Genomic DNA, 12,984 nt, shown 5'->3' on the forward strand with positions numbered 1-12,984 from the left:
ATGCCTAGCACCACGGAAGATCGCCGAACGAGCCACCTACAGCCAGTCATCGTACACCACCGGGCCCCGCCACCGCAGCTTCGACTCCACAGCAACAAGCAAACCGAGGCAAAACCGTGGACACGCCGGAGAAGAGCCATATTAGTTGTCGCTCAAACGAGTGTATCTAGCATTGAAATACGTCTAGATAGTAGATACATCCATTTCAGCGACAAGTAATAAGGATCGGAGGGAGTAATACCCCCGAAAATACATGAGGTGTCACATCCACGGAAAATGGTATCCATCATCATGTGGTTACAGTATTTCGAGACCCATTCGCACACGAGTTCCCAAAGCAAGCACGCTCACTTAAGCAGAGAATAGTTTTACCCATCCTGACATATAGTGAAATCAGACCATAGAGAGTCTACTACGCACAGAACACTACAGGAGGTCATTCAGTTTAAAATGCTTATTAATCAGGCTTTAGACACGGCCTTGTGGATCATCGTCTCCTTGGAGCTTCTCCAGGTTACTCCCATGAGTTGAGCACCCCGTTGCTGTCCTGGGCCGTCCGGAAGGACACGATCCCCATTGGCCTGTCAATCTTGGCAATCAGGGCCTTTGAGTTCACGATGTACGAGATATGCTTCTCTGCTTCCTGGGGGAGGTCCAAATCAGATACTGTATGCACCAAAACCGTAGACAATTCAAAATTATCAAGAGGCTACTAATAAGTTGTAGACAATTTGATTTACCAACAAGTGAGGGCCAGACGTGCAATGCAATGCAACTAATTTTGTTACGATAAATTCTGTGCTAATCTGTTGTTGTATAATCATACAGTATCGATTCCTTGTGCCACTACTGGGTTGTCTGCTCTGTTGGACACTTGGACTATTGGTGCTAGTCACGAATTGCCCAAACCTTCATGGATTGGACTGTGTCTCTCTGCCTTTGCTTCTATCTTCTATATATGGTGTATAGTTTGTGCCTTCTGTTTCTGAAAGAAAGGCGCAAGCTTTGCATATCTCTACTCCTATAAAAAACTCAGTTGGTGATGATGGTGTGTCTGTCATCCGTCATTTTTGACCATTAAATCTGCATCTAACGACTATGAGGTAAGTTGTGTCCTTTTTACAACAATGACCCACTTCTCTGCTCCAATTTGCAGAAACCCCATTAAAATCTTGAAACCAACCACATCCCTCCCTCACGTCATCAAAACAGTGCGAGGAATATATTTTGAGTGAAAAATAATATATTTTTAGTGATATATGTACACCAAAATTAGAGTGTTTTCTTTCAAGTTTGTGATCAAGTATCATTCTACTTCGGATCCGTTGCAACGCACGGGCACATTACTAGTTTATGTTAAATGAACAAGAATAGACACTAAAAACAACATAAAGTCTTGAAGGAAATATGCCCTAGAGGCAATAATAAAGTTATTATTTATTTCCTTATATCATGATAAATGTTTATTATTCATGTTAGAATTGTATTAACCGGAAACATAATACATGTGTGAATACATAGACAAACAGAGTGTCACTAGTATGCCTCTACTTGACTAGCTCGTTAATCAAAGATGGTTATGTTTCCTAGCCATAGACATAAGTTGTCATTTGATTAATGAGATCACCTCATTAGGAGAATGACGTGATTGACTTGACCCATTCCGTTAGCTTAGCACTCGATCGTTTAGTATGTTGCTATTGCTTTCTTCATGACTTATACATGTTCCTATGACTATGAGATTATGCAACTCCCGTTTACCGGAGGAACACTTTGTGTGCTACCAAACGTCACAACGTAAATGGGTGATTATAAAGGTGCTCTACAGGTGTCTCCAAAGGTACTTGTTGGGTTGGCGTATTTCGAGATTAGGATTTGTCACTCCGATTGTCGGAGAGGTATCTCTGGGCCCACTCGGTAATGCACATCACTATAAGCCTTGCAAGCATTGTGACTAATGAGTTAGTTGCGGGATGATGTGTTACGGAACGAGTAAAGAGACTTGCCGGTAACGAGATTGAACTAGGTATCGAGATACCGACGATCAAATCTCGGGCAAGTAACATACCGGTGACAAAGGGAACAACGTATGTTGTTATGCGGTCTGACCGATAAAGATCTTCGTAGAATATGTGGGAGCCAATATGGGCATCCAGGTCCCGCTATTGGTTATTGACCGGAGACGTGTCTCGGTCATGTCTACATAGTTCTCGAACCCGTAGGGTCCGCACGCTTAACGTTACGATGACAGTTTTATTGAGTTTTGATGTACCGAAGGAGTTCGGAGTCCCGGATAAGATCGGGAACATGACGAGGAGTCTCGAAACGGCCGAGACGTAAAGATCGATATATTGGGCGACTATATTCGGACTTCGGAAAGGTTCCGAGTGATTCGGGTATTTTTCGGAGTACCGGAGAGTTACGGGAATACGTATTGGGCCATACGGGAAAGAAGGAAAAGGGCCTCAAGGGTGGCCGCACCCCTCCCCTTGGTCTGGTCCGAATTGGACTAGGGAAGGGGGGCGCCCCCTTCCTTCCTTCTCTTTTTCCCTTCCTCTTTTCCTAGTCCATATGGGAGGTGGAATCCTACTAGGACTAAGGAGTCCTAGTAGGACTCCACACTTGGTGCGCCCCCTCCTAGGGCCGGCCTCCTCCTCCCTTGCTCCTTTATATACGGGGGCAGGGGGGCACCCCAGAGACACAACAATTGATCCTTGAGATCTCTTAGCCGTGTGCGGTGCCCCCCTCCACCATATTACACCTCGATAATACCGTTGCGGAGCTTAGGCGAAGCCCTGCGTCGGTAGAACATCATCATCGTCACCACGCCGTCGTGCTGACGAAACTCTCCCTCAACACTCGGCTGGATCGGAGTTCGAGGGACGTCATCGAGCTGAACGTGTGTAGAACTCGGAGGTGCCGTGCGTTCGGTACTTGATCGGTCGGATCGTGAAGACGTACGACTACATCAACCGCGTTGTGATAACGCTTCCGCTGTCGGTCTACGAGGGTACGTGGACAACACTCTCCCCTCTCGTTGCTATGCATCACCATGATCTTGCGTGTGCGTAGGAAATTTTTTAAAATTACTACGTTCCCCAACAAGTCTATCCTCCTGACAAGAATGACTCCCATTCGCTTGAATAACACCACTTGTCCATCATGCGAGGGCATTGCACAAAGTTTTACTTGCCCAGCACATTTTGCAATTTTCTAAACAAGTTTACTTTATATATGCATCAATCACTTTAAATTACATATGCACAAAGTTTTTACTTGCCCGGCACATATATGCACATTCACATGCTTGGTAGGAACGCCTACGGACAGGGTCCAAAGCCCTCTGTAACAACTTAAATTGTCTATACATTTGAAAGTGACATACCAGAAAGACGGAAACAACGGACGTTGTGGCAGTCTCCTTTGCTAATTTACTGCGGCTCCACCTGGATGTTGTGGTCGGCTTGATAACTGGAATGGACAGGATAGTTGGTTAAATTTTGTTTGATCTGCTCTGGTCCGGTCACTTTTTTAACACTGTTCATTTTAGTGTCAACACGGCCTCCAATTCTAGATCTTGAACTTTGCCTAAACTCCAACTTTGGTCCCCAAAACTTCCAAAGCCTCAAAAACAAACATTGGACTTAGGAAACCATTCACGTGACCATCATCGACTGATTTGAAACCAAAACACATACAAGGTGTATGAATTAAGCACATAGCTTAGCCCTAGCAACTAGATCACTATTCCAATGTCTACCAGTAATTACTATTTATAGTAGATGTGTTTTGTACTCTCTAGGGTAGTAAAAGGAGACAAATACATTATATGCTACACAATACCCTGACACTGTCATACACTTTCTGCAAGTGACGTTACCTCGTTGCTAATGTACCAATCCACACTTTCCAAACCTTGAAGCATATCGATAACTTTCTTCATTGCAGGTCTTTTGGTCCGCTCAGGATTCACGCATATTAGACCTATCTGGATGCATCTTGTTATTTGTTGGCAATCTATTTCAAGCGATGTATACCCCGGTTCTATTTGCAGCACATCTCTCCATTTTTTAAGTTCCTGCGAAACAAGAACTTAAATTGTAATGTCACCATACAATGGTAAAGTCTCCAGGAAAAAGTTTATGCAGATTTGCCTTACAAGCTCGATGAATTCTTTGGAAGATGTTCTAATATCATATGGGTAGTCCCTGTGCCCTGTTATTACCTCCATGATAATCACACCCAAACTGAATATGTCTGACATAGGTGTGATTATACCTCGTAGGTATTCTGGCGGCATATAGCCTTTGCATTATTCACATGAGCGATCGAACATAAAGTTTTAAGATGTGTTGCTTACTAAGCAATGGATTATCAAGGGGCATTCACTTACAGCGTTCCAGTTGTCACTGCGGTGTGAATAGTTTGTTTTTGATCAAACAGTCTTGACAGACCAAAGTCTGTAATTTTTGGTATCATATTTTCATCAAGCAATATGTTCGCCGGTTTTAGGTCCAAGTGAATAATGGGACCATCGGATTGCTCATGGAGGTATTGTAGACCATAGGAAATCCGCTCAATTATTTGGAGGCGTGTGGGCCAATCAAATCTGTAAGATGCATCTGCATTTGTAAGTAATAGAAGAGCATTCTATAGATGATGTCTTAAAATCTACAATTACCAGTTTACTCTATATATAGAAAGACTTTGAAATTTATATTGTATATTCTCAGTTCTGTTCATTCATGAGAATATGGTTTTTAGGAACTATGATCAAACAAGAAAATTGCAACCTCAAAGAGAGATGAAAAGTAGAGAAACAAGAACTATTAAATGCCATACCTGAAATGTATATATCAAGACTTCCCTTAGGCAGACACTCCAAGCAAAGCAAACACTCAGTGTTCCAAGCAAAAATGAATTTCCCTTCATGGAGCTTACGTAAATGCTGTGTTTCATAACAGTAGCCTAGTAGTTGCACTATATTTGTGTGCTTCAGTTTCATAAGAAGATTAACCTCATTCTCAAATTGCTCCCGTGAGCTTGACATTGACTGCACAAGCTTCTCCACTGCAACCATTTTTCCATTTTGTAGCACTCCCTGATTACAGTCTCTTATTAATATGGTATTTATTTCTCGGTCAAGTATTGTTTGCACTTCACTAGTACAGAAATGGGCATTGGATGTGTCCTTCGGAGGCGGTTTTGGCAATAGCCCCTCGGATGCGGTTATATTTGTTATAGAGACTATCGGAGGTGGTTCCGAAATTGGAACCACCTATAGTAATAGAGGAAGGCGGTTAGTTTTATGGAACTATCTACAAGTTGTAAGTATTCGAGGTAGTTTCTTTGTAATAACTGGCTCTAGTATGTCTACCACATAGCCTATATATATCCTCTACCACCGCGCCCTATGCCATTGTCTTTCTCTACTATTCGAAGGAATGGAGGCGGGGCATTTCCTATCAGAATCAATCGAGGGTGAGGGCATGGGTAGAACTGCATGGGATAGTGTCGCCGAACAAGGAGTTGAGTGTAAGTGGGTTGGCTCTCCCGTCGCCACCTCCTCCGCCACCAAGCCTTGCCACCGACCATGGAGGACTGCTTCCCGCCACCGCCGCCATCATCGGCCGTTGCCGCCAAGTGCCAACCCCAGGAGGAGGCCCTTGTCGACTTGTCGTGACTTCTACAACTACACCGAGAAGGCGAGCAACCCATTATATTTCTTTAGTGGGTATGCGTCTTTTGTCCGGAAGATCTTGCCAAAACCTTCATCTCCACTCTCGGTCATATCAGGCTAGATTAAAGGGGGTGGCACGGCCTCCCTAGCCACCACTGCCTTGCCGGATATCCTAATGGTCGACCCCGAAGACACCCGTGTGGCAGAATGGAAAACCGCCTCCAGAGCATGTTTAATACCATCTCCAAAGCCTGATTATGTAGTGCTTTAAGAAAACACAAACATATATGCATTAGACTTACCTTATATACCACACCAAAACCACCTCTACCAAGTATTCTCTCATTGCAAAAGTTGTTTGTGATGTCTTTCAAATGTTGCAACGGCATATAGTCAGGTGTTGGTTCTATCTGCATAAAGAAGTTCTTGGATCAATAAGTAATTGCACTTATGTCATTTTAATAGACCTTTTGGGTCAATTTGGAGATCTCTTCCAAACAAAAAGTATTGAAACTATTTCGTATTGTAACTATTAGATAAAAGTATGAATTAATATGTAGAATTTTTATTACAAAAATGAAGGCGGATCCCCGTTAACTTTATATTTTTCAATGTTGTGCTACATTGTAATTATTATAGACTATTACAATATTACTTTCATCAATATGGATTTCATGAAGAATCTAGGAAGGCACCATCATGGCACATCAAGCTAGAGAGGAGGGGTGGTCATCGGGTAAAGCGGGAGGGTAGGTTTTGTCAACACGTAAGCTTGGCAATTTTTGGTATTATGCATAATTTTACAATTTAAAGGGATTGGTCTAGCTATCCTAGTTCAATCTAGGAATTGGTCTTATTTTTTATCTTAAGATTAAGATAAATATTCGATCAACAATTACCTATTAACATGTAATATGCATGATATACATTAGTGCGGCCAGGATGTTACATGGATGGTGCAACCTTGGTGATTGTTACTAGCAAATAGAAAGCCAACATATCAGCTATATTTTCCATATCTACTTCCCATCTAGTTTATTTTATCTGTAACAAGACATTCCTTTTCCCCAATATAACAAACCTACTGCATGGAAAATCCTTTTAAATAGGATTCTTTCCTGTTTTCATATAAAAGTGTAATAAACTGATTGTGCAAAATGGCATTTTCCAAGGTGCTATATGCATTTGTTTCTCTGTTATTATACTTTTATTTTGCAAAAAACTTTTTACATTACAGATCACATTTTTATACAAGGAATGTTGATGTAAAAAACCAAACAAAATACATATCACTACAACAATCACTATTTTGCACCTGCATATCTGTTTCATGGTCTCCATGCATAACTGCGAACTGTTGCACATTTGTTTCACTACAACAATCACTATTTTGCACCTGCATATCTGTTTCATGGTCTCCATGTATAACTGCAAATTGTTGCACATCTGTTTCAGCTGTTAAAGTTCCCTACAAAAAATAAGATAAAAATTTGAATCAGTGTTTCCTTTGTTGATTTAGCAACTATTATTGTCATTAGTTTTATTCTCATGGGGTAGAGAACATCTATATCTTTGTGTCTCAATGTGATAGTGATGGAGGAATGGTTGTGACAACAGGAAGATGGAACAAGAGACAAACCTCTAGAACGTCTCTATAATGGACAAGAACAATGTGATCATAAGCCCTGCAAAGATGAATAGCTCTCATTATATGTGAATTGAATTTTACACGTTGATAAATAATTCTTGTTCACAGGAGGAAAATACTAGGAAATCATAAATAACAATGCAACAGTAGAAATCATAGTAATGACATGATATAATACCAATATTTTCTAGAACTAACTAGTACAAGAATGGATGTGCCTACTTTGGAGACTCCTGATAAAATTATAGGATTGCCCTTAGGAATACATTCTCTTGAATCGTTTGCATGATCAGAAAAAGTGGTAGGACATCACAAAAGTTAGAATGCCTACCAGGGATTGGTGAACAGTGGTTTCTAGTTGTTGGGAACATCTCAGATGGATGCTGAAACTTCAAAGTGACAATCATTGACAGAATAACTTGTGAATAGGAGTTAATGCAACAAGCTTTACCATAGTGCAGGAAAAGAAAACTACATGTGGTGATGGACTACTTATAAATCCCCCTGCCCCCCAAAAGATCTTCCACGAGGAGTATGCATACAAAGTTGCTACGGGTTAGAATTCTAAGAAGAAGCACTTACAATTTAAAAACACTAGAGGCACAAAAAAAGCTTATCCAAAGCCTTTAAGAATTCAAAGCATAGGATACAGAACATAGCATATTCTTTCTACAAGTAAACAGAGTTCTTACGGTTCAAGCATCCAATAGATCCGCTTCATGAATGTAGGATTTTCTTCTACGCGAGCATAGTAGCAATTCAGTGCCTTAACATTATCAACCTGGAGTTCCCAGGGTCAAAGGAAGAAAGCATATTAACTATCTAGCTTATCTGGTTCAGTCATAACAACAATGATCTCAACTATTTATTGGCTTTCCCAGAAGTTTGCTGCCAAAACATAGTATGATTAACACTTGAACTCTTATTAATAGAGAAGATAAACATTGAACAAACCTTAAGGTACTCATGGGCTTCATAATTGCTCTTCTCAGTCGTCTTTTTCTGCCATTGATACCCATCATTCCGGAATAAGCGGTGTACCTTGCGGTTGAAAAGAAACCAAGAACCACCTGTAATTTCAAAACAAACTAGGTTAATCACAACCAGAGTTAGAGAAGGTACACGTTAGCTTGAATCAGATATCTAGCAAACAGAAAACAAAAGGCTGATAATTATTACTCGGTGGCCTCTAAGGGGTCTTGTGTTGGATCCCCAGCTGCTCAAAATTCCGCAATATCTCGAGAACCTCACTAGGCTTAAACCAAGCCACCTTCCCCAGATGTTGCAACTTGTATATGTCGATACCTGAATCGGAAGAATAAGATGTAACAATCTTCTTATCAACCAGAGAAGAGATAAATGACATCATAACTGGCACAAATAAGGGATTTTGTTGCCATGAATTTCGTTAATGAAACTGGATGGATCACCATTTATACCAACCAAAAAATAACGAAACATGATGGAAGGAGGGATCATGGTTTCAGCACACTAGGTTAATCACGAACATGAGTTAGTATGCAGCGTATCTAGGATCCGGCACCAAATCCATTCACCTGTTTACTAAGCCCCACCACAAGCAACCCAAATCCAATCGTCCGGTGCTTATAAAAAAATAGCAGCAGAAATAGCACCTGATAGTGCCAACGATTGCAACTTTAGAACTAGTAACTACGAGGTGCCGCAAGGTGTTTTTTCTTGATCCAGTTTTTTTCCCAGTATGGGGCGGAAAAACCGATTTCTAGAAAATCTTGGAATTTCTGGATTTATTTCAGCCCAAATTTTCAAATGAATTTTAAATTTTTAAAAATGACGTCAAAATATAAATTTAACCCTCACGAAGAAGTCTTCCTCAGGAATGGTTGATGTTGGAATTTTATGATTTTTTTTGAAACTATGATGATTTTTATAGCAAATTCAGAAACTATACACCCTAATGCATAAAAATCAAAAGTATCACCCCGTCGGCCTCCTGTTGGCCGAAGAGGTACTTTTCGGCCAACCGTTGGCCAAAAAGAACCTTTCGGCCAACCGTTGGCCAAAGAGTCCCTCTTCGGCCAACGGTAGGCCAAAAAGTGCTCTTCGGCCAAGAAAATTCATATCAATTAGGATTTCTAGTATTTTAATTTGATTCTTTTTGCATTACATTAGAAATTTTATGAAGTTTTTGTAGATATCAAGTTTGACTAGATTTAAAAGTTTGAATTTGAATTTTCATGAATTTGCTCAAATCACTAGATTGCCTATAATTTGAGCTAGGAGTATTTTTTTAGATGATTCTTTTTGCTACTGGTTCTTTGTGACTTTGTTTATCAGTAGTAATTAATTGGTGAATTTTATAATTATTTAAAATTAGGTTTTTACGAAAAAAATATGTTTTAGTGTTTTATAGGTTTTGTGCCATTTCTTTTAATTTTAATTGCTTTAAATTGTTTTCTTTAGTTTTTGACATATTCTTTTAGTTCTGTTAAGTTATCAGTAGATATTTTATATGTAGTATTTGTTTTGTATTTTATTTCTTTTATCCTCCATTTTCTTTCCCGCCGTTCTTTCCCTCCATTTTCTCCCGCTATTTTCTTTCCCACCATTCTTTGCCGCCATTTTCTCCTTCCATTTTCTTTCCCGTCATTTTATTTGCCGCCATTATCTCCCTCCATTTTCTCCCGCCATTTTCTCTCCCGCCATCTTCTTTCCTGTCATCTTCTTTCTCGCCATCTTCTCTTCTCAACTTATAAAACTAGCCTCATGGTGTCCACGACCGTAGATAACATCGTCTGACACGGTCTGTGTCTCCTGCGTAGGTGCTGCTGGTGGAGTGTGAAACACTGTCTGAGAGAAGTCATAAGTGTTTGCAGCTTCGTCATCATCATCGGAGAGTGTTTCACACTTATGACTTCTCTCACACAGTTCTTCACACTCCACATGAAGGCATCATCGTCATCCTCCGTCGATGCAGCACTCCTTAGTGTGGCGGGAGAGAATGTCGGGAAGAAAATGGCGGGAGAAAATGGCGGCAAAGAAAATGACGGGAAAGAAAATGGAGGGAAAAAGATTGCTGGAAAGTATATTTTTTTACATGTATAAAACGGCAATGGTTGTACAGGATTTATAAGGAACTTTTAAATATAAACTCCTATGAAGCTCAAAACAAGTTTTCTAGTAGGATAAAAGAAATAAAATACAAAAAAATACTAAAATAAAATAGCTACTGATAACTTAACAGAAACTAAAAGAATATGTCAAAAATACTAAAGAAAACAATTTAAAGCAACTAAAATTAAAAGAAATAGCACAAAACCTATAAAACACTAAAACAGAACTGTTTTCATAAAAACCTAATTTTAAATAATTATCAAATTCACCAATTAATTATGATAAACAAAGTCACAAAGAACCAGTAGCAAAAAGAATCATCTAAAAAATACTCCTAGCACAAATTATAGGCAATGTAATGATTTGAGCAAATTCATGAAAATTCAAATTCAAACTTTTAAATCTAGTCAAACTTGATATCTACATAAACTTCATAATTTTTTAATCCAATGCAAAAAGAATCAAATTAAAATACTAAAAATCCTAATTGATATGAATTTTCTAAAACAGGAGAGCAGGTGTTGGCCGAAGAGCACTTTTCGGCCTAGTGTTGGCCGAAAAGTCCTTTTTGGCCAACGGTTGGCCGAAAAGTCCCTCTTCGGCCAACTGTTGGCCGAAAAGTACCTCTTCGGCCAACCGGAGGCCGACGGGGTGATACTTTTGATTTTTATGCATTAGGGTGTATAGTTTTCGAATTTGCTATAAAAATAATCATAGTTTCAAAAAAAACCCGAATTTTATCAAGTCATGCCTGCTCCTTAAAAGGGGTCTAGAAGTTATGTCAAAAAGTTTGTAAAATGGAGATTCAATTTTGCAACGTCCAATTGATAATTTATGTGCCAAAATGCTAGGCTAGGAGCTATGTTACGAAAGTATATAAATATAAACCCCATTTACATTGTTCTGGTAGTTTAAATCCAAAATTTCAAATTTTCTGAATGGTATCAAATATTTTTTCTAGAGTCCACCAAAAATTTTGGTTACCAGTTGCTGCTGCATCGCCCTGGCCCGACGAACCTGCGTGGAATCCGGCCTTAACTACTTTGCTGCTGCATCGCACTGGCCCAACAAACCGGCGCGCCAAAGTGTACTAACCTCTGTTTTTGTTTTTTGTGATTAGATTATTTAATAACCTATGGTGATAAATCTTTTTTGCTGATGATTACATTATTTAATTGTGTTGTAGTGCACAACTCAAACAACAGTGGGCATATGCAGTATGGTGGAATGATGAAACTAAACTGCATTATCTACTGTGACCTTCACAGATTTGAGTCCTCATCTCTCTAGTGTGTTGGACTTGGAATGACGATGCTAAATCCCATCGTGGTCAGGAAAAGGGCACATGAGATGGAAACAAGTGAAAGCACATGTCAAAATGTGACATTTTGGTGACCTCTGCTAAACCCATCAGTATGTTTTATCTGATAGTTACATTGGAGGCGCATGTCACACATATACCTATGAGAAATCGCAAACGAGCACGTGTGTCTGGTCAATATATAGGATAATGTATTGCAGTGTGTGATGCATCCCTTTAATGAAACTCTTTGCTAATGAAACTGGCTTCTCAGCGCCCACTTGTAATTTTCTCTATGTCGCGAAAATCTATAGCAGACAATGGTATATCCTCCATAATGATATAGATCTGGACTGTGCAGGAAAACATATGTATATAAGAAAAGAAAAATATACAGAAATACACACCGCTTGACAGTACTAAAAAAAGAGAGACACCAGAGGGAAAGAAGCCCCTCTGTCTGATTCTTATACCACTAGAGCACAGGAGAGTTACTAAACAGAGCACACAGGCCGATTAAGTTGTTCATGGGTACAGCTAAATAAGTTGATTCATTTCAGATCTGGAGCTAGAAGTGTTGGATCCTCTTGGATCGGGTAGGCTAGATCAATCGGTGATTTACCTTCTCCTTGTGGCTCGAGGAGCCACCGGTGCCGGCCATGGTGACGGTGGCCGGTGATGGCAGAGAGTAGTGGGCGAAGTAGTGGCGGCGCTTCCCATCAGCACTGCACTAACCCTAGATCGGTAGGGATGTAGGTGGGGTGTACGGCGTTGCGACGAACCTCGTGATGCGAGCCGCCAGCCCCCACCTCTTTATATAGTGCAGGTGACAGGGGCCCGTCAACCATAGTGGGTTGAGCGCCCCCGATCAGGGCGCAGATCTAAGGGCCCGATGGGCCGTTGGGCCCACACGGTGAAGATCATCCTAACATTCTCCCCCATGATCTCAACTTTTACTTTTGACCTTATACTTTTACTTTACTTGTTTCATAACAGATTAGTACATAGAACATGTTTCATCATCACAGCTCATTTGCCGATAGAATCAGACAGCCACAACGTACCTCTCAGTTTTGAAACAAATTCTTTAACCTTGGACCCTTTTATTGTCCGGAAATTTTAGATTATACCATAAAACCCATGTCGACTGTGTGTTCTCCAAACACACTGGGCGGTAAGCCTTTAATAAGCAGATCTGCAAAAACATGTTTGTTGCTTTTATGCTCCAAGCATTTCAACATAATTCCGGACTTTTCTCAATAA

At 40.2% G+C, this 12,984-nt stretch overlaps 1 protein-coding gene across 1 annotated transcript; it reads right to left on the reverse strand.

Annotated features, from left to right (window-relative positions):
* Positions 1–3,284: 3,284 nt before the first annotated feature.
* LOC109775377 (uncharacterized) lies at positions 3,285–8,694 on the reverse strand. Its single transcript, XM_073499543.1, has 8 exons — positions 8,634–8,694; positions 8,283–8,398; positions 8,021–8,109; positions 7,320–7,365; positions 6,996–7,148; positions 4,160–6,090; positions 3,881–4,078; positions 3,285–3,471 (listed from the first exon to the last, which is right to left on the reverse strand). The coding sequence occupies exons 1-6, from the start codon at positions 8,692–8,694 to the stop codon at positions 5,803–5,805; spliced, it is 753 nt and encodes a 250-aa protein (XP_073355644.1). The 3' UTR covers positions 3,285–3,471; positions 3,881–4,078; positions 4,160–5,802.
* Positions 8,695–12,984: the final 4,290 nt, after the last annotated feature.

The sequence above is a fragment of the Aegilops tauschii genome, chromosome 5 (genome assembly GCF_002575655.3).
Source record: "Aegilops tauschii subsp. strangulata cultivar AL8/78 chromosome 5, Aet v6.0, whole genome shotgun sequence".
Taxonomy (NCBI): Eukaryota; Viridiplantae; Streptophyta; class Magnoliopsida; order Poales; family Poaceae; genus Aegilops; species Aegilops tauschii.